Source organism: Oryzias latipes, chromosome 18, assembly GCF_002234675.1.
Source record: "Oryzias latipes chromosome 18, ASM223467v1".
In the NCBI taxonomy this organism is placed as follows: domain Eukaryota; kingdom Metazoa; phylum Chordata; class Actinopteri; order Beloniformes; family Adrianichthyidae; genus Oryzias; species Oryzias latipes.
The window spans coordinates 496,664-518,040 of record NC_019876.2 but is presented as its reverse complement, the minus strand read 5'-3'; the positions used below and the strand labels follow the sequence as shown (position 1 = coordinate 518,040).

Genomic DNA, 21,377 nt, shown 5'->3' with positions numbered 1-21,377 from the left:
ACCTGTAAAATGGTGAGACTCTGTTTAAAAAGGCGGTTCTGTTCAGTCCCCTGATGGTGAACGCACATGACCCTTGACCCAGCGGCCAATCGGCCAGCCGCCGCTCCACCCAAAACGATGCTTTGATTCTGAAGTTCATGAGGATGAAGATCAGCCGACGTCTGAGACTCAAAGTTCATCCTCAGCAGCTCCATGTCTGCTTTTAGGACTCATTAAAGGTTTGATTTTCACACTGATTAAATGTTAATGGGTTTGTCTAATTTCACTGATTTGTTGGTCTTCCACGTTTGCAGGCAGCTGTTTGCTGCTGAAAGGGCTGCAGGTGGAAATATTCTCTGACTAAAGTTTGTTTTAGAGCATTTATTTGAGAAAAAAGGAGGAAGTCAAAGTTGAACAGATGATTAGAGAAAGAACAGAGACCAGACGAGTCACTTTGTGTTTGGTAAAAAAACAACAACTGTAAAGCAGGAAAATAGACGGTTTTTCTTCATTTCTTAAATCATAATGTTCTAATTTTCTGAGTTTCTTGGTTAATTGTTATGGTTCTCTTTCACTAAACAGCTGTTATAATCCCACAGCTGTTGGACTGGACCCCCCCCCCCAAACAAACACTATTTTATAAAAGTTAAAGTTTCATAAACCCTTGAGATGAAAGGATGAATAAAATGTTGATTTTAAACCACCAAATCTGTTTTTATTGAACTGAACCAAACCTCCGTTTCCTCTCGGGCTCCCTCTCTCTCTCCAAATGTCTTCCTTATGTCTCTCTGCCGCTCGCGCTTTTATCGGCAGGCAGCCAATCATCTTCGCGCCCTCGCGCCTCCTCACCTCGTTTCCGCGCCAATCAGACGGTTCACGCTGCGCGCGGCACGTCGCCGCGAGCGCCGCCGGCAGCGAGCGTCCAGCGTGAAACGCGGCGGCGGAGGGCACGAGCCTCTACACGCGCGCGCGCACACACACATCCTCCCTGTGTTTCCGAGCATCTGCGGCGCGTGCTCCCCTCTCAGCGCCGCACGTATCCGTTCATAACCTCCGCCATTATTCATCACCCCGGCGCCCCTCCCGCTCCTCCCATGGTGCCCCCCTCCTCCTCCCCCCCTCCCGCCCCCGCAGGCTCTCCGCACAGCTTCTTCCTCGCGCCTCGACCGGGCTAATTTAACGCCTCCCCCCTCCCTTTCTCTCCCCGCCTCGCGCTCGCTTGTGCCAAGCCCAGGTGATTATCCATCTGCCCCCCTTCTCCCCCCTCCTCCGCCGCCTCCTCCTCCTCCTCTTCCTCTCCTTGGTACCAACAGACCGACAAATCCCTCCCGGTGCTCCCGTCTCCCCCTCCTCCTCCTCTCTCCTCTTTCTGTCTCCTTCCAGCCATGATCCGTGGCGGGATAATTCCCAGACGGTCTTCTTCCTCTCCTCCTTCCTCCTCCTCTCCTCCTCCTCCTCGCGGGGCCGGTAAGTAGCAGCGGCACGCGCCGTCCTCCCCGTGCATGCTGCGTTCACGGATTTATCGCCTCGTTATCGGCTCTGCCTTTTTGTGACTGACCCCCTCCTCCTCCTCCTCCATGCTCCCTCCCTCCCTCCTCGTTGACTCCCTGTGCCTGACGGTGGGGGGGCAGAGGGGAGGTGTTAATGTGTCGCGTGGGAGAGCAGTTCCCCCCTCGCGGCCGGTGGCCACCGTGACCTTCTGTCGGAGCTCGCGCGGCCCGCTCGACCAGACAGGGTAATTAGTTATGCCTCGGGGGAGGGGGGCCCACGCGCCTCAGCGCGCGCGCACACACAGTTCCCCGCTGCTGCGCAGCACACACACGCGGAGGGATGCTGTACTGGAGGCTGCGCACACCTCACACCTGGCTGTGTGCACAGCTGTGCGCGCGCGCTGGCGGGTCAAAGGTCAGCGCGCGTGCACATCTTCCTGTGGAGGAGCCTCTGCAGAGACAAAGATCTGCCTCGGCTGCAGACTTGTTGCTGGAGAAGCGGTTCTGGCCCGTTCTGGGCCCAAACTGTGACGGTTCTGCTGCAGCGGCGGGCCACGTTCTCCCTGCACAGAACTCCAGACACTTGCTGGGTTGTGGGTTCCATTCCACCAACAGGAAACGCCGTTCCTCAAAGATCCACACAGACAATAAGGAAGAGATAGTTCAGGGTTTGAGGTTCCTCGCCGTTTTCCCTCAGAACGCTTTATGGCGGGAAAGCCAAGAACCGGCCGCCAAAACGTGAGAAGCGTTCGGCGTTCTGATGCAAGTTCTACTGGACTTTGATGTCAGAGGGCCAGTTCTTCCCTCCCAGTCTGGCTCAGTGGACTCTGGGGAAACGTGCAAGGGTTCGATTCCCCAAATCTACGATAACATTTCCAACAATTGATAGGAACAGGAGGAGCGTTTCTGTTCTTCTGTCATTTATGATGGATAAGGAACGACGGAAACGGGGAACACTGCCTCCTGCTGTCTGGGGGTGAAACAGGACCTTCCAGACGGGAAGTCCTCCCCTTGAATTTGAAAAAACTATATTTGAACTGTAAAAGTTACGAGTTTTCCTGTTTATTTTACAATTCTGAACCCTTTTGGGTTTGGGTTCTGGCCTGGCCGATGGTGTCCGGCGCCGCCTTGTCGGCTGGTCCCTCTCAGGTCATCTGCGCTCGGGCCGGACCATTGAGGACCATCTGATCGCTGGAGTCAAATGTAGAGAAGACTCGTGTTCTGGTGCGGGTCGTGGGGTCGCCATGGTGATAAACCTTGGCTAAAACTCCCATGGAGTTAGCTTACAGCGCCGCACGCTGCAGACAAACCTTTGTCTCGTTTCTCGTTGGGATTGTTGTTTGTAAACAAAAAATCTAGTCATTTTTTCAGAATTCTCACGGAATGAATTCTGTTTCTGTTCATGATCCGATTCGGAAAAATCTCCTCATTTCAATCCCATTTTGTTCTAAAATCCGTTGTTTTCTAAATGAGCAAAATTGGTGATGAAGCTAAAGAAATGTGGAACTTTTCTGGAATTTTGTCGGTTAAACAAACTGAAAGTCAGTTTTTTTGTCTTTGGATGTTTTCATCACTGAATAATTGATGTGATGAACGTCTTTTCAAACAGCTCGCTTTGCTACAGACAGCTGGAGACACCAGGTTTAGTGCTTTGCTCAAAGGCGTGTCAGAGACATTCAGGTTTCTCGTCCTTGTAGCTGTATCTCCTCATCACGGCGCCCCCTGCAGGGTGAAGGGACTCTGTTGCTGTCATTTCCTCAGAGAACCACGCCAGAGTCTCTGGACATCAGAAGAAGAGAAAGCTCCGCCCCCCGACCATCACAGAGAAAACGTAGATGTTGACAAAACAGTGAAACGTTCCTCATGTTTGGCTGAAACGACTCTTTCTACGATAATTCCAATCCGAGGGTCATTCTGAGGAAACTGTGTGACAAACGTCAGTGAAACGGTTGGATGACCTGCAGCGACCTTCACCTTTGGAACAGTTAGACTTTCTGAGGAAGAACCATGAACCTGTTGTCAGAGCGAGCGGATGTCGACCGACACAAACGCCGCCGCCCTTCCTGACCTCCATCTTTCCTTTGGTCCACAGAGCGAAGCGACCTCCGACAGCCAACCGCTTGCTGAGCCCAGGCGTGTGCGTGTGCGAGGTCATGTCGGGCATGACGAGCGGCGTGTGCGTGGAGAGCGACCTCACCTCGATGCTCCAGAGAAGCTCCGCCCCCTCTCACCATCACCCAAACCACCACGGCTACGGCGGCCAGGGGCAGGTGAGTCGTTCAGTCCAGCAGAAGAGCCAAACCAGAACCCGAAGGCGGGTCAGGTCCAGTGGTTCCACAGAACTCCTGTGGCGGTTTCGGCTCTGAACAATCCGCCTGTCAGGCAGACGCCGGGCCTGAGGAGCAGCGCCGGGAGGAGGGACTCCTGGTGGTTTCCTCCAGGATTTGGCGTCCCGTCATCCTCCTGCCGCTCGTCTCAGCCCGGAGTGTTTCTCTGAATGACTGAGTCAGCGTGCGCCGGCAGAGATACCCGGCGGACCCCGGCGGATTAGTGCGGATGACAAAATTCACACAGCTGCCGAAACCGCAAGCTGCCTTTTAGAGAGCAGCTGGTGATCACTGGGGAGCGTTTAGCAGCTTTACAGAGCCAGTCGTGGGTCTAATGTTCTCACATCCTCTGCTGCTGTATTAGCGTCTGCCCCCGAGGGCGGTTCACACCGGGGCAAACGTCTCCCACTCTCCAAAGCTGGATTGATGCTTCTGCATCATGAAGCCACAGTACGCCGTCTACACGTGCTCTGATTCTGATGCTGCCTTCACACACGCCTCGGAAATACGAGTTCAAGCAACCACTTTCAATAAAAAGTCTATAGCTGTGTCCAAACTCCCCCCCAACCCCTACATAGTGCAAATAGGGCGTTTGCCGTTTTCTAGTCTGTCTGAATCTACAATTCCAAAATCCAGAGCCCTAGAAATCTCCCAGAAGTCTCTGCGAAAAACCAGTGAGCATCCATGCTCGCTAGATTGGCAAATGTAGACCACAATGCATTGCTTCAGAACAATCTTTGCCAAAAAAATTTATTTAAATGTCTGTTTTTAAATAAATCATGAACGTTTTTATCTGCAGAAGACAGTGGACTCATCAATAATCACTGCAAAACGCTCAAATCAATTCGATTTTTACTTTGTGAAATCGATTACGTCATTTCCGCCGTTTGAAAAAAAAAAGAAATAGTCAGCGTGGTGTCCACTAGTTTCTTAGTAGCTAGGTACGGTGGCTGAGAGGTGCAAGACACGCTTACATTTAAGATACAACAACAACAAATCCCAGAACGAAGGAACTGAAACACAACAGCAAAACATGAAACACAACAGCAAAACATGAAACGCAACAGCAAAACATGAAACACAACAGCAAAACATGAAACACAACAGCAAAACATGAAACACAACAGCAAAACATGAAACACAACAGCAAAACATGAAACACAACAGCAAAACATAAAACACAACAGCAAAACATGAAACACAACAGCAAAACACGAAACACAACAGCAAAACATGAAACACAACAGCAAAACATGAAACACAACAGCAAAACACGAAACTCAACAGCAAAACATGAAACACAACAGCAAAACACGAAACACAACAGCAAAACATGAAACACAACAGCAAAACATGAAACACAACAGCAAAACATGAAACTCAACAGCAAAACATGAAACACAACAGCAAAACATGAAACACAACAGCAAAACATGAAACATGTAGCAGCGCTACATTTCATACCAAGACCCTTCCAACTGCGGGTACATAGAGTAGTATCGGCTAACGTCCAGCGTAAACCTCGAATGCTAAAAGAGCGTTCAAGGACCTGCATCCAGTACGTTCGTGAATTTATCTAGTGTGTACATAGAATAACACATTTTTATTGCACAACACAACCTAACAGCAGGTGACAATATGCTCAGAGACCTAACCTATGCTTTTTGTGTTAGTGTTAGCGTGTTAATACGAAGACAAACCAGGCTAATGGTGCGGTTAGTGTGCAAATCTAAGCTAATTGTGATGTCAGCTCTTTTTACCCTTTAACCTGGATTCTGAACAACAATCGCTATTTGACATACCATAAATCGCTGCAAACCTGTAAACGGTCAAAGATTTATGGTATGACAATCTAATTATCTTGTTTACGGCTATTTTTAGTGTTGCCTACTAGCGTACAACTGCTTTTCCCAGCTTTCAGGATCCAATGGATTTACGTCGATTGGGTCAACGGTCACAGAGTTACGGTAGTTCAAAGAACGTCAACACTGGTTCTGATCATATAAGGGTTAGAATGTAATTTATGTAGCGCGTAAGCTGCATAAGCGTAGCCGGTAACCTCTGATGGAAGATAGAAAAGCCTCAGAACAGTCGACCCTATTTGTTGCTGTTCTTGTTGGTCTACACTAAAGGTAGTCCTTACTCTGGTCACTGATTGGACACAACCTGTGATGATCCCAAACTATTTTTGTACCAATAGTTTGGTTTAGCTAAAGGGACAGACAGTACTCACTGTTTTGGCCCCTAACTGTGCGTTTCTGTCCAACCGCGGACGCGAACCCAACACCCGTTTCCTTCTTGCAGGTATCGAGTCTGGCGCCGATGCTGGATTACACGACAGAGATGGACCGCTACCGCTCCTCCATCGCCAGCTTCTACAAGACCAACGTCAACATGAACATGAACGTTGCGAACTTCCCCCAGTCTGCCAAATTGGCGGCCCGCTTGGCGGCGGCCACGCCCATTTTCCCCCCTACTGCTGCCCGCTTGGGCACCATGGCGACAGGGCCTTGGGGTTGCCATGAGAACATGAACATGAACCACCCGGCAGCCATGTTTTGGGGTCGCCCGAAACCTGTGGCGACTGCGCCCTCACATCACCACCACCATCACCATCCCTCGGCGGCGCCGGGTCACATGACCTCCACACACCCCCACAGTTCCAGCGTACACCAGGGCAGCAGCGGTGGGTCTGGGGGAGGGGGGAGTGGAGGGGGCAGTGAGGGGGGAGGAGCTGAAAAACACGGATCCACTCCCTCACTTCCTGTGACGCAAGCAGCAGCTCATCATCACCCCATGGCCGCCAGCAACGGGAACTTCCTGCCCGCCTACAGCAGCGGCGCAGACTGTGGCACCATGAACAAGCAGGGACACGCACACGCCGACATGATCGGCCTATCAGAGGGAGGCAGCTGCAATGGAGGCGGGGTCATGGGCGGGGGCTTTTTAGGGGGGCTCGGATTACCTCCTGGTGTCATTGTCATGGCGATGGGTTCAGCAGGAGGCGGGATTTCCGACGCCAGTAGCGCCTTCCAGATGACCAGCGGTCAGCGGGCCTTAACAGACTGCCAGCAGCACACCAACTCCTCCCCCTGCCCTTCCTCTTCCTCGCCCTCATCATCGGGGGTAACGACAGGAGGCGTCACATTGTCATCATCATCGTCGTCTTCATCGGGGACTGTGGCCAAGAGGAAGAGGAAGCGGTGCGGCGTGTGTGGACCCTGCCGGCGGCTGATCAACTGCGGCGTCTGCTCGTCGTGCCGCAACAGGAAGACGGGTCACCAGATCTGCAAATTCAGGAAGTGCGAGGAGCTGAAGAAGAAACCAGGAGGAGGCGGCGTGCTGGAGGTGAGGTGCACCAACACACACGTCCACACACGAAAGTTCACACACACACATGTCCACGCAAAAACGTCCATGCAGAAACAACCACACACAGGTGTCCACACACATTCACATTCATACACGCCCAGAAACAAACGTACACACACAAACATCCGAATACACGCGTCTGCACACAAACGTCCATGCACAAACATCAAAAAATACATCTCTACATACAAACATCAACACACATATCTCCACCCACACAGGTCCATGCACAGACGTCCAGCAGTCGCCACAGCGAATCACTGATTTTCACTGGTCCAATCAGGCGGTTTGGTAGAGTTTTACTTCAGTTTATTATCCGGGTTGGGGACCGGTACAGGGGGACACTGAGGCTACATGGTTAGGCAGTAGGGTAGTAGTCCCTAGACAAGACAAGGGTCTTAGACAAGACACAAGACAAGTCTCACTGGATGAAGCTCATTGCACCCCCTGGGAATCAAACCCTGGTTACCAAAGTACCGGTCTCACACACAGCCAACACATCCAGCCGCTCACACATGAAACTCATGATTGTAATTTGTGTATTTATATAAAACATTGTTCAAATCTTCTTGTTTGATAAATGAAGAGGCAATAAGGTGAAAACAAAGCAATGTGTTAAAATGACATCAATTTTTGTCTGGACTTATTGTCTGTTTGTGTTTATGTAACGTTTGGGAGGATCTCAGTTGTCATTTAGGGTTTGATGAAAGGATTGGATTAAATTTTTGAACCTTGACTCCAGTTTGACTTTGAATTACTTTAACTGTTCAACAGTTTATGCAGTGAATGTGAGTCTGATGGATTCTGAAAGCAGCTTTGTGTTGATGTGCAACACAACAATGTGAACGCACAAACATGTTTAAGAAATCAACAAAATTACAACCGATTCAGATGAGAAAACAAGCTGTTTGCTCCGATTTGCAACATTTTACGTCAGTAACTTGTTTACGTGATAAACATAATTTACCTAGTGTGTACATAGCATGAAAAAAGCAGCTTTGTGTTGAATTGCGACACTTTTCAATGATAAGGTGTCCATGCAGTGGATGTAAACAACTGGTTCTGGAAAAAGGCAGCTGGCGCTGACATTGGGATAAAGATGCGTCTTTTCCGCGTCAGAATCCGTTGGACTTGTGTGGATTGCATGAACAGTTAGAGCAATTCAAAGGCTGTGTGTTTGATCCGGTTGTCGATGACAACTGCAGGGTTAAAGGCTTAACAAAGAGGAACCGTGTTAGCGTGCTATGTCAGCTGCAGCTACAACAAAAGGAGCAGTGCTGCCATCTAGAGTCCAAATGCTGTTAAAATGATCCACACACGAGTAGAAACGCCAACGCAGTTGAAACTCCGGTTCATATCCTCGTTCCTTGGGCTCCAACCATTAATCTGATGAGAGTTTATCCTCTGAATGGACTGGTACCGGAGCAGAACCTGACAGAACCCGACCTCACTCTGTTGATTAAAAACTGTTCGCACACAAACACACGCTTAGCATTTAATGGATTCTGCTGCTTCATCGTTTCCTCCTCCAGTGAAAGTGGATGTGGATGTGTTTTCACGTGCGCATGTGTGCACGTGTGTGTGTGCTGGCTCACTTAACCCAGATCGCTGCCTGGGAGGCACGAGCTGGAAGACATCGCTCACCCCGCTGAGTGTGTATGTGTGAGCGCTGTGCAGATGGTGGGTGGTGAAAAGCGAGAGCTCGCCGCCCACCGAGGTCTGGCAGGATGCCACACTCACACACACACGTGCACGGACATGCACGCACACACACATCCCACTTATTCACAGTGACAGAGAGCCCACAGAGTGAAGGAAGGAGGAATATTTATGTTATCTACTCGTCTGTGTGTGTGTGTGTGTGTGTGCCGTAAGAATTAGTGGCGATCAATAATTCATTGACACCGCCTTTCGACCTCCCTGATGACTCCATATATCTCTCTCTGACACACACACACTTCCTGTGGGAAACTCTGCGGACCAACTCTAATTATTCCCCGGCCTGCACACGTGCGCTCCGAGGACACACTGAGACATGGCGTGTGCGCGCTGGAGAGACATTGAATTAGCAGCCATAATCTTCCTCAATTACATGCTAATTGGACCTGTGGAGGCTAAGGTCGAGTGACGGCGCCGTGTGTGTGTTGGCGGAGGGTTTCACGCTCTTGCCTCATCCCTTTTCCTGCTCTCTTTGAAGTCGACCTGACAGACTTTCATCCGCTCCTGAAGTTTACTTTGTAATGAACATTAGGGCCTCATTCTGCTGCAGGAAATTAGTCCTGCAGGATCCAGAACTGCTGCTTCAAACAGGTTCCCGCTCAGGGAGGGTTGTCACTCACAGCGGCCCTTCCTGTCTCCTGGGGTCAACTTTCTGAACTCAGAGGAGCTTCAGCCTGACGGGAACATGAACCCGATTGGGCTCAGGAACACAGCCTTCCACATTCTGTAACCACATGGTCCAGCTCTTCTCTGACCTTTGGCCCGCTCAGGGACCCCCCCAGAGTCCCTGGTTCCATCACAGAAACCTCCTTCTGTCAGAAACCCCAGAACTCAGAGGGTCAGATGTTCAGAAACGGATCTCCTGTCCTGAAGCTGAAGCCTCTAACTGGCTTCATGCAGCCCAACAAGGGTTACATAACACCCAGATGAGGTTTTCTTCAACCTAACTTCCTACAGCTGGGGGGGGGGTACATGAACTGATCAAGGATGCATTCACTGGCAGGCCTGGGAGTCGAACTGCCTACCCATAAAAGGCTTAACCGTGAGCAGATCCTAAAGAAAACTCCTGTTTGCCACTTGGATCCACAATCTTGTAATTCCTGTGAGTTCAAACCGCCCTGGACTGTAGGAACATGGACAGTACGACCACTACTACGATGGACCAACACCGAGGACGCTTCGCACAGTCCCACATGATGTCGGTGACGAAGATTCCTTCTGTCCCAACCCGTTCCTCCACCGTCAGTCCTCACCTTTCATAGAAATCTGTTTTAAAGGCAAGGCAAGTTTATTTGTATAGCACAATTCGTACACAAAGTAATTCAAGGTGCTTCACAAAACAGAAAAATGCATTAAAATCACAATACATCATAGAAATAATCAACATAAAATTTACTTTAAAAGAAAAGAAGAAAAAAAAAGATTTAAAAAGAAAGGAAGGAAAGAAAGGTGCAGATAGGTCCTTTCAGTCATATACACGGCTAAACAGAAATGTTTTAAGTCTAGATTTGAACATGAACACAGAAGAGGCCTGTCTTACGACTTCAGGGAGGCTGTTCCAGATTTTAGCTGCAGAATATTGAAACGCTGATTCCCCTTGTTTAGTTCTGACTCTGGGAATCAACAGGAGGCCGGCCCCTGAGGTCCTCAGAGTACGAGATGGTTCATATGGCACTAACATGTCAGAGATGTACTTTGGTGCTCGGCCATGGAGAGACTTGTACACAAGCAAAGCTGCTTTGAAGTCTATTCTTTGAGGTACAGGGAGCCAGTGCAGAGACCTGAGCACAGGACTAATGTGATCATACTTCCTGGTTTTGGTCAGGACTCCAGCAGCAGCATTCTGGATGTACTGAAGCTGTTTTACAGCTGTTTGGAGAGGCCGGTGAGCAGGCCGTTACAGTAGTCTAACCTACTGGAGACAAATGCATGGATAAGTATCTCCAGGTCTCGCTTTGAGATTATGTTTTTGATTTTGGCAATGTTTTTCAGATGGTAAAATGCCGCTGATGTTACTGACTTGATATGGCTGTTAAAGTTCAGGTCAGAGTCCATGATTACCCCTAGATTTCTGACTTGATTTGAGGGTTTAAGAGACAGAGAATGAAGGTAGTTGCTGACACTTTCTCTTTGTTTCTGTGGACCAAAAATAATAACTTGGGTCTTGTTTGAGTTTAGCTGGAGAAAGTTGTCCTGCATCCACGCGCTGATCTGTTGGAGGCAGTGGCTGAGTGAATCCACCGGCCCATATTCACCTGTTGTCAGTGACACATAGATCTGAGTATCATCTGCATAGTTGTGATAAGATATGTTATTACTGCGTATTAACTGCCCTAGTGGCAGCATGTAGAGGTTGAACAGAAGGGGTCCCAGGATCGATCCCTGGGGCACACCACAAGTCAAGGCCATGTAGTCTGAGACACAACTCCCAATTTCAACAAAATATTTCCTGTCTTCCAGATAAGACTTGAGCCAACTTAGGGCAGATCCAGAGATGCCAACCCAGTCTTGGAGTCTGTGCAAAAGGATCCCATGATCAACAGTATCAAAGGCAGCGCTCAGGTCTAGCAGGATTAAGACAGAGACTTTTCCATCATCAGTGTTCAGGCGGATGTCATTGGTTACCTTGATAAGAGCAGTTTCTGTGCTATGATGGGGTCTAAAACCTGACTGGAAAACATCAAACGAATTGTTTAATAAGAGAAAGTCAGTGAGCTGTTGGTAGACAACTTTTTCAAGGACTTTTCCTAAAAATGGCAGATTAGAGATAGGTCTGTAATTATTCAGTACAGTGGGATCAAGACCGCTCTTTTTCAGGAGGGGTTTAATGACTGCAGTTTTTAAGGCCTCTGGAAATATTCCAGATTGAAGAGACATGTTAACTTAAATAGAAAGAGAGGAGAGAGGGAAGCAATTATTCCAGAGAAAGGCTTCAGGACCACCATCAGTTTCTAGGAGAGGATACTTAGTAGTGGCTAAAGTAAAAAGAATTGCTGAATAAATTTAACTAGTTTCTGTATCAGCTAACATGCAGGTTGGATAACATAAAAATCTGGAGAGTACGATCAATTCTGATGTAGAAGAAGCCCTGAAGGTACAGACGGGACTGTGGGGAACCGTGGGGAATCCAGGGAAGACCTTCCTCTTTGGTCTGGTTGTCTTTCAGAACCTTCATACTGAAGAAAGCTCAGTGAAAAGCAAAAATAATCTACCAAAGCATCCTGAAATTCTCTCTGAAAAGGTTCTGAACCTGATCAGGGACAAAGTAAAGCCATGAAGAGTTCAGACAGGTCAGATCCAAAGGGTGAAGTCTTCTGCTGGTAGACTAAAGGTAGAGTTCATCCTCTAACCCAGATGATCGGCTCTGATGATGGTTCCTGTGGTCTTTTTCTGATGAAAGTTACCTTTCCTGTCCAGCAAATGTTGTCATTTGAAATGAACAAACACGTCATTGACTGACTGGTTTTTTGTGTTTGTTTCCGTAGCGGCCCCCCTCCGTCCCCACTGGCGAGGCGTTTCGTTGGTTCTTCTGATCTTTCGTCCACATTTGGAGTGAGAAGCTGGAGGACCATTGAGAGGACTCTCTCTAAAAATGGACCACAACAAAAGGGCCTGAATGAAATTCAGCTAAAACCGTCACAGCTTCAGGACCTGGACCTGAGGCTCCCCACCAGGATTTGACTCTGTACAGAGGACAAGAAACGCCCAGAAATCCAACCTCAGCTGGACCGGCTGGAAGGGGGAGGAAGACGAGGGGGCAGTCCCCTAAGAAATGTACCTCAATATTGACCTATCCTCAACCAATCAGGAAGTCCGGACTGAAGCTTAGGGTTGAAGCATGCTGGGATTTTCAGCACATAAGGGCTGCATCAGCAAATCTACACACAGTGTTATAGTCATGAACAAAGCTAGCGTTGCATGAGGAAGTCCACATCACAGGCCAACTTCTTAACCCTCGGTAGAATTGGCTCATAGAAAGCACGATTAGCTAATATTTTGATTCAAAATATGATTCATGGATGTTACTTTTGTGGACTTTCAGTTTTTATAACGTTTAGAATGTGATTGTGTCCGTATGAAGGCTTTTTCCAAATTCCCTCATTACTCTATCTTCAAATCCCTGGAAATCTTTCAAATCTGAAAGTTGACATCGGTCAGTGGTCGCCCGCACACATTTTGACGTCATGCGGTGGCAGTCCAGTGACAGGTGGAATGGCCTGCTTTTTATCCGCCCCTGCCCACCGTCCAGAGACGTGTACACATCGTCCAATCAAGCCGCCTGACTGCCACCATCTGTATTCATGGCCACGCCAACGATTTTCCAAAAATTAGGCTGTGGCATAAAACCTTTAAGGTTCTGCCGATACCGCCCCATCGCGCGGTGGCAGTTGTGTTTGTGACCGTAGCCTAACTTAGCCCAGAGTTAGGACATGTTCCACTTATTCGTTTGTTCAGTAAAAAGTAACCTCCAGACCAACACCGCCAACATCCACACAACTCACGTCCATGCAGCGTCACCGTGACCAACATCCTCAATCCGGATGATAATTCAGAACGGGCTCCGTTTAAAGGCCCTTTCAAACTGGGATAAACGTGCCTTCCTCCTCCTCTTCCTCCTTCTAGCCAACCACTAAGCCCACTGTAGCTAAACCAGGAAGATTCAGGACTCAACCACAGACGGTTTCCGTTTGACCAGAACCGCAAACCTCAACGAGGGACTACTAACTGACCTCAACAGGAAGTGATCCGAGACTGTTAACGTGGACCGCAACTTCCCCACATTTGGACTACAACTACCACATCACTGTTACCCGTCTCTTCTGTCTACCTCCTCCTCAAGAACTTTGAAGGCACCTTGATTGACCTTTTGGGCTGGGTTCATGACGGTCTGACCCAAGCTGCTTCTGAACCCTCTTGCTGATCTGATCTCAATCATGTGGAATCTGGTTTCTGCGGTTGGTAGACTTCACTGAAGACTTTGATTCTCAGGGCTCGGGTCACACCTCCGATTTTATATCATGTAAATTTGGCTTCACCATTGTGTTCTGAGGTTTTCTGTTCTTGAGAAGACAGTAACTGAACATCACACTCATCTGGTCCCAAACGTCCAGATCTCCTCGGTTTGGACTCGTGTCTCCCTGATCAGCCCCTCACAGAGGGTTCAGAAGCAGTCTCCCTGTATTTGTATCAGTGCATGTTCTACCACACGGTGACCAACAGGAGCCTCCCGCTGTGCTCTGAGGTCAGCATGGGAACCTACAGGGAACCTTCGGGTCCCCTGAGTTGAACTCTGGGGAAAAGGGAACCAAACTAAACCCAAGAACATTCAACCAAGTCCACATTCCAACCAAGTCTTTTCCAACATGTCTGCGGGTCAACTTTAGAAAAATCCACAATTTAATCTTTACAAACACAAATGTTCCTTTGAAGGCTTTTAAACCCCATTAGTTTGTGTTTCCAGCAAGCTCTCATTCAACCAAGAATAATTCAGACGTTAAGGATCAAGGTGGCCTTTAATCTCCTTTTGAATCAATAACAGACCTGAGAGTATTTTGGTTTTGAGTAAATTTAAATATTCATTATGGCTACATTCCATCTCGTAGTTTCTGTTCAGGGCTTTCTTACGCTACGAAACCCTGAAGATTGATCCTGAAGATCCGTTTGTGGTCACTGTGTTCTGGGCTCGGACAGCAACAGGATAGATCTGGGTAGAGGTAGCAGGGTGGATCAGAACACGGTCCAGTGGACTCTGGTGCAGAACCCGGAGTGACTGTTATAGAGTTGTGTTTGAATTATTCATATTGACTTCCATTAAAGCAGAACATAAACAAAACTGCAAACAATATTGAGATTTACAGACAAATGAAGATGGAAAATATGAACTAATTTACTGCTATAAGTACTTTTATAACAGGGTTAACCGGTTACTCCATGTTTTGTTATTCTTTGGACTACCTACTCTCTTTGACCATTTACGTAATGAACGTAAATCATCTGATACTGACGCTGAGAAAAGTGACTTTGTGCTGATATGCAACACTTTACGCTAGGCGCTGCACATCAGCCTCTTTCTTTCCATTACAATCCAATCCAATTGCGTTAATTACGTAAACAGTCACAGAATTCCGTAGTACAAAATCCACGTGTTACTTAGGTGTCAATGGTGACATTTCTGGTTTTAAAGGGTTAATACCAGAGAGGTTAACCAGTCTTAACATCTTTAGTGTTAACACTGGTAACACCGGACTATCTGTCACTGATTGATGGTCCTTACTTGATGACCATTGGCTATCAGTTAAGTGGTCACAGTCCATGTGAGATGTCCTCCGAGGTGAACGTGACCTGGGGCCTCATTTATAAACGTTGCGTACGCACAAAAGAAGGCGTACGCCACTCTCTACGCAATAGTTGAGATTTATAAAAAGCAAACTTGACGGGAAAATGTGCGGTCCTCCACGCAAGCTCTGACCCAGGCGTACGCACAAAAACGGGTGAAATGAGAAATGGCGACACCACACGCATTTGAGCCATTTGCTGCTGCTGTGCGCCAGCGTTTGGAAGTGATGCGTCGCTTATAAAGAAAAAGAGGTGTGGAAAATATTATTTATTTAAGAATTCCCTCATCGTGCAGTTTATTTCAGTCAGGGCGATCTTGATTTCGCCCAACTCCTTGGCCACCTCTCTGATTGAACTACTGACTTCCCTCTGCATTTCAAGGACTGCATCGGTGAGGACACGTCCACTGCTGGAGGGTTGAGAGCCGCGTGCCGTGGAGACGCTGGGTCCAGACGGCTGCTCAGCTGCAGCATCGTAACCACTGGAACACCCAGCAACTAAAATAAAATTGTTCTATATTAATAATCTGTAATTGTGTAGCCTGCATACATGTGACTTGACTGCATTCATTTTAATTATTTCTCTTACCTGTGTCAGCCTGACCCTGGCGCGTCGGCGTCCCCTCCGTCTCAGTCAGGTGACTGAGGCGGAGGAGGACGCCGATAAGGGGGACTTAATAGGGATTCCCCAATAATAGCGGCCAGTTTCTCATCAAGAGGGGTCAGCTCCGGCCACCCCCCCCCCCCCACGTGGCGGACACACTCTGCCGATGCAGCGCTAGACGTTTTTTTGCCTCGACTTTGATGTCCGATCATTTTCTTTCATTTCTATTTTATTTCGGCCACGGTCCGAGGTTGTGAGGCTACAGCATTTTCGGCGTCCGCCACCGTTTGCCACTCACGTGCCTTTTTGGCATTAGTAATGCCCACACTGTGCCCTCCAAACAACACTTTTCTCCTCTTTTCCACCTCGCCAACGATAACTTCTACTTCACATTGAGTGAAGTTACGTTTTTTTGATTTCCCCTCTGTGTTTGCCATGATTTAGCAAGCCATAAATATTAATTTGTGGGCGTTTCACGGACTATTTATGGGCAACTATGGGCGTGTCATGTAGCCGCAAAAGCTGCGCTGCATTTAGAATCGGTTGTGATTTATAAAGGGAAAGATGCGTAGGATGTGCGTGCGCACGGTTTTATAACTCCGAATATTTCTGTGCGTACGCACGTCCTATGTTTCATCCGTACGCCACTTCTGACGCAAATCCTACGCAAAGTTTTATAAATGAGGCCCCTGGTCACTCAGATGTACAGGTCATTAGAAAAAGCAACCATGAAGGAGGAAGGAAAACACGGAAGTGATGCACGTTCCCTAAATTGGCCTTAACTTTAATTTACTTCTTTGCAGATGATGCGCTGATCTAACCAACACTCCTGCAAATGTTTGTGTTAACCGTCCTGAACGGACCATTCTGGTCTGAACGTGATGGAAGCTACTAGAAACACAGAGACAAACAACATCTGGGAACACGAGTGTCCATAAATGGACCGTTCTGATTGTTCCCGATGGTCGTTTGATTCCTCGTTGATAGATCTTTATGGAGAAGATGATGGATCGTCTCCAGGTCCTGCGACCTTCACTGTCGCCCCGTCAGCCGGTTGGATGATTGGAATTTCAAACATCCTCGGAGGCAGAAGTTGAAGTTTCCTGCAGACATGTTGGAAATCTGTTTTACGTTGACCGATGTTTATTTTTTTAGGCGTCACGAGGAAAATGTCCCCAGGAGCCGATAAACCCAACGCCCCCTTCCTCTGAGGGTGAGGAGGAGCAGGAGGAGGAAGGGGACGTTTGTGTTGTGTGTCTGTCCGCCTCCTCGTGTAATCTGTCTCTGTGACCTCTTCATGTGCTGAATTATAATAAAGCATTTCAAAGGCGCGCTGCCGGTGTAACACACACACACACACAGACGCACAATGAAGGATGTCAGGTGATTGCATCATGCGGCGCTGTGAGTAATGATGTGTGTGAGACGAAGAGCGGGCATGAAAACGAACAATCTGTTTTCTCCAGTTTGTGTGAAAATTTTCTGCTGCAAGATGGAAGCTGTGTGTGTTTGTGTGTGTTGTGTACGTGTTGTGTGTGCGTGGGCTTGTCATCTCCATAATGGTGTTGCTATCAGACACAGAGAGAAAGACGGAGAGGCTGGTTGTCCCTGACGACGGTGTGCCGTGTTGCCAGGCAACTGCGCTAACAATGGCCCACCACCAGTGTTCTAGAATGTGGGCGTGGCCTGGGCAGCAGTGGGGGGAGGAGAGCCCGCCACTTCTGACACAAACAAGCGTGAGGCGGGTGAGCGGCGTGTCAGAGCGAGCAGGCCGCGCCGCTCCGGGTTGAAATGTTTCCAAACTGGGGGGTCGGCTGATAAGAGGCAACAATAACAACCCCCCCCCCTGCAGAAAATGACTGACATGAAACCCGTGCTCCCTGACACATGTGCTGCTCACTTCATCCGGGGATCCTCCTATAGATCCTCCTCTGGATTTCTGCAAAGCTCCTCTGAATGTTTGACCAGAGGAGCTTCAGAGGAACCTCCATGGATCTGAACAAGGAGATCCTCAGCACAGAGAACGTGAAGAACAGACACATCCTGAAGGTTTCCTGTAGTCCTGAGTGATGAAGACGCTGTGGCGCTCCGGTCCACCGGGCCTCACCTGTCCCATGTCCTCCTCTGTGAAGCTTCATTAAAGCCGAACAGCGGCTCTGAGCTTCATGCAGGTGGATCTGCTGTTCTCCTCATACAGACCATGGAGACCCTTCAGGAGTCCAAACATCTCCCGGTGGTCTGGAGGAGTCGGTTTCTCTGTGGACGCTCCTCAAAGCTGCTAGAAGGACCGGTTCCAGTTCAGAAAGGCTCAGACCATCCTGGTCCTACAGAACCCAACCGAGTCCATGTCAGCAGATGCTCCTGACCAGACTGTAGAACGAGTCTCTGCTGAACAGAAGGAAGGCTGCAGGTTCAATTCCTGTCTGTCAGGTCGTGTGACGGTGTCTGAATGTGTGTTGACAGGTGAACAGAACTGTAACCGTTTAGGTGGAACTGTAACCGCATCCCAAAGTGATCCAGCTGATGGTCTCAGGACACTTTGGTCTTTCTGGTTCTGCAGGTGGAAACTCACCTCAACTCTGGTTTGAAGAGAACCCTGTGAGGTCAAGGACCATCAGTGGTCCAGTTGGACCGGTAAAGGATGGATGCAGAGGATTCCTACCGGCTGTCTAGTGTTACACGGATGCTGCTAATAATGTTTCAATAAAGGATTCATGTTTATCATTAGATTCAGAAAAAACACTTAGGGACCTTTTTCTTTATTTGTATTTATCCGTCAGACCAGGCTGAAGTCGGCGTCTGATTTTTTTTGTTTCCACTTTGATCTATTTCTGCTAAAATTCAATATTTGAATTTTTCCTGCAGGAATTCTACTGAAGAAAGTTTAAAGCAGCTGCAGACATTTTAGAGGAAGAAGAGAAACTTCAGCCTTAAAGGTTAAACTGAAGCTAAAAAATCAGACTTTAGTTTCCAACAGACCGGTCCCTGACTGGAGAACGCTGCTGCAGGACACGAGGGTCTCCGTTCTCCTGCAGGAGAACTCTGGTCCGGTTCCTGTCAGTGTGAACACAGATGAACTGTTTAGAGGACCCAAAGGTGAACGTCTGAGAGGAGAACAACCCAACAGCAGGAGAACATAGAGGCACAGAACAATCCTACAATTTGGTTCTAAAGAACAGATGTGAGAACAAAATTATAGGTCAACGAGGAGGTTATCCTTTCAATGCCAGAGAACGTGGAGGAGGAGAACGTGGAGGAGAAAATGCAGAAGGGGAACGTAGAGGAGGAGAACGTGCAGGAGGGGAACGTAGAGGAGGAGAACGTGGAGGAGGGGAACGTAGAGGAGGAGAACGTGGAGGAGGAGAACGTAGAGGAGAACATGCAGGAGGGAAACGTAGAGGAGAACGTGCAGGAGGGGAACGTAGAGAAGAACGTAGAGGAGGAGAACGTGGAGGAGGAGAACGTAGAGGAGGAGAACGTGGAGGAGGCGAACGTAGAAGAAAAAGGGAGGAGGAGAACGTGCAGGAAGGGAACGTAGAGAAGAACGTAGAGGAGAACATGCAGGAGGGAAACGTAGAGGAGGGGAACGTGGAAGAGGAGAACGTAGACGAAGAGAACGTGAAGGAGGGGAACGTGGAGGAGAAGATGCAGGAGGGGAACGTAGAGGAAGAGAACGTGGAGGAGGAGAACTTGAAAGAGGGGAACGTGGAGAAGAACGTAGAGGAGAACATGCAGGAGGGGAACGTGGAGGAGGAGAACGTAGAGGAAGAGAACGTGAAGGAGGAGAACGTGGAGGAGAAGATGCAGGAGGGGAACGTAGAGGAAGAGAACGTGGAGGAGGAGAACTTGAAAGAGGGGAACGTGGAGAAGAACGTAGAGGAGAACATGCAGGAGGGAAACGTAGAGGAGAACATAGAGGAGGAGAATGTGGAGGAGGAGAACGTAGAGGAAGAGAACGTGAAGGAGGAAAACGTGGAGGAAGAGAACGTGAAGGAGGAGAACGTCGGGGAGAAGATGCAGGAGGGGAACGTGAAGGAGGAGAACGTGGAGGAAGAGAACGTAGAGGCAGAGAACTTGAAGGAGAACGTGGAGGAGGAGAACGTAGAGGAGATGAACGTGCAGGAGGGGAACGTAGAGAAGAACATAGAGGAGGAGAATGTGGAGGAGGAGAACGTAGAGGAAGAGAACGTGAAGGAGGAAAACGTGGAGGAAGAGAACGTGAAGGAGGAGAACGTAGAGGAGGAGAACGTGCAGGAGGGGAACGTAGAGGAGGAGAACATGGAGGAGGAGAACGTAGAGGAGGAGAACATGCAGGAGGGAAACGTAGAGGAGAACGTGCAGGAGGGGAACGTAGAGAAGAACGTAGAGGAGGAGAACGTGGAGGAGGAGAACATAGAGGAGGAGAACGTGGAGGAGGAGAACGTAGAAGAAAAAGGGAGGAGGAGAACGTGCAGGAGGGGAACGTAGAGAAGAACGTAGAGGAGAACATGCAGGAGGGAAACGTAGAGGAGGGGAACGTGGAAGAGGAGAACGTAGACGAAGAGAACGTGAAGGAGGGGAACGTGGAGGAGAAGATGCAGGAGGGGAACGTAGAGGAAGAGAACGTGGAGGAGGAGAACTTGAAAGAGGGGAACGTGGAGAAGAACGTAGAGGAGAACATGCAGGAGGGGAACGTGGAGGAGGAGAACGTAGAGGAAGAGAACGTGAAGGAGGAGAACGTGGAGGAGAAGATGCAGGGAACGTAGAGGAAGAGAACGTGGAGGAGGAGAACTTGAAAGAGGGGAACGTGGAGAAGAACGTAGAGGAGAACATGCAGGAGGGAAACGTAGAGGAGAACATAGAGGAGGAGAATGTGGAGGAGGAGAACGTAGATGAAGAGAACGTGAAGGAGGAAAACGTGGAGGAAGAGAACGTGAAGGAGGAGAACGTCGGGGAGAAGATGCAGGAGGGGAACGTGAAGGAGGAGAACGTGGAGGAAGAGAACGTAGAGGAAGAGAACTTGAAGGAGAACGTGGAGGAGGAGAACGTAGAGGAGATGAACGTAGAGAAGAACATAGAGGAGGAGAATGTGGAGGAGGAGAACGTAGAGAAGAACATAGAGGAGGAGAATGTGGAGGAGGAGAACGTAGAGGAAGAGAACGTGAAGGAGGAAAACGTGGAGGAAGAGAACGTGAAGGAGGAGAACGTCGGGGAGAAGATGCAGGAGGGGAACGTGAAGGAGGAGAACGTGGAGGAAGAGAACGTAGAGGAAGAGAACTTGAAAGAGAACGTGAAGGAGGAGAACGTGGAGGAAGAGAACGTAGAGGAAGAGAACTTGAAGGAGAACGTGAAGGAGGAGAACGTGGAGGAAGAGAACGTGAAGGAGGAAAACGTGGAGGAAGAGAACGTGAAGGAGGAGAACGTCGGGGAGAAGATGCAGGAGGGGAACGTGAAGGAGGAGAACGTGGAGGAAGAGAACGTGAAGGAGGAAAACGTGGAGGAAGAGAACGTAGAGGAAGAGAACTTGAAGGAGAACGTGAAGGAGGAGAACGTGGAGGAAGAGAACGTGGAG

The 21,377-nt window shown here is 48.9% G+C and overlaps 1 protein-coding gene across 2 annotated transcripts; it reads left to right on the top strand.

Annotated features, from left to right (window-relative positions):
- Positions 1-1,105: 1,105 nt before the first annotated feature.
- Positions 1,106-15,228, top strand: LOC101156122 (CXXC-type zinc finger protein 5). 2 transcript variants are annotated; one of them, XM_023966366.1, is made up of 4 exons: positions 1,106-1,446; positions 3,562-3,739; positions 6,101-7,144; positions 12,373-15,228. In XM_023966366.1, exons 2-4 carry the CDS (start codon positions 3,623-3,625, stop codon positions 12,418-12,420), a joined length of 1,209 nt encoding a protein of 402 aa, XP_023822134.1. In that variant the 5' UTR covers positions 1,106-1,446; positions 3,562-3,622; the 3' UTR covers positions 12,421-15,228. The 2 variants fall into 2 exon arrangements, with proteins under 2 accessions (XP_023822134.1, XP_023822133.1); XM_023966365.1 differs by lacking the exon at positions 1,106-1,446 and adding an exon at positions 1,494-1,714.
- The last annotated feature ends 6,149 nt before the right edge of the window (positions 15,229-21,377 follow it).

What these genes read in the sequence shown, in the direction of transcription:
- LOC101156122 (XM_023966365.1), top strand. Translation starts at nt 1,557, where the DNA reads ATGCTCCCTCCCTCCCTCCTCGTTGACTCCCTGTGCCTGACGGTGGGG. An exon ending in GGCCCGCTCGACCAGACAGG is followed by an intron (nt 1,715 to 3,561) that starts GTAATTAGTTAT and finishes TTTGGTCCACAG; the next exon opens with AGCGAAGCGACCTCCGACAG. An exon ending in GCTACGGCGGCCAGGGGCAG is followed by an intron (nt 3,740 to 6,100) that starts GTGAGTCGTTCA and finishes TCCTTCTTGCAG; the next exon opens with GTATCGAGTCTGGCGCCGAT.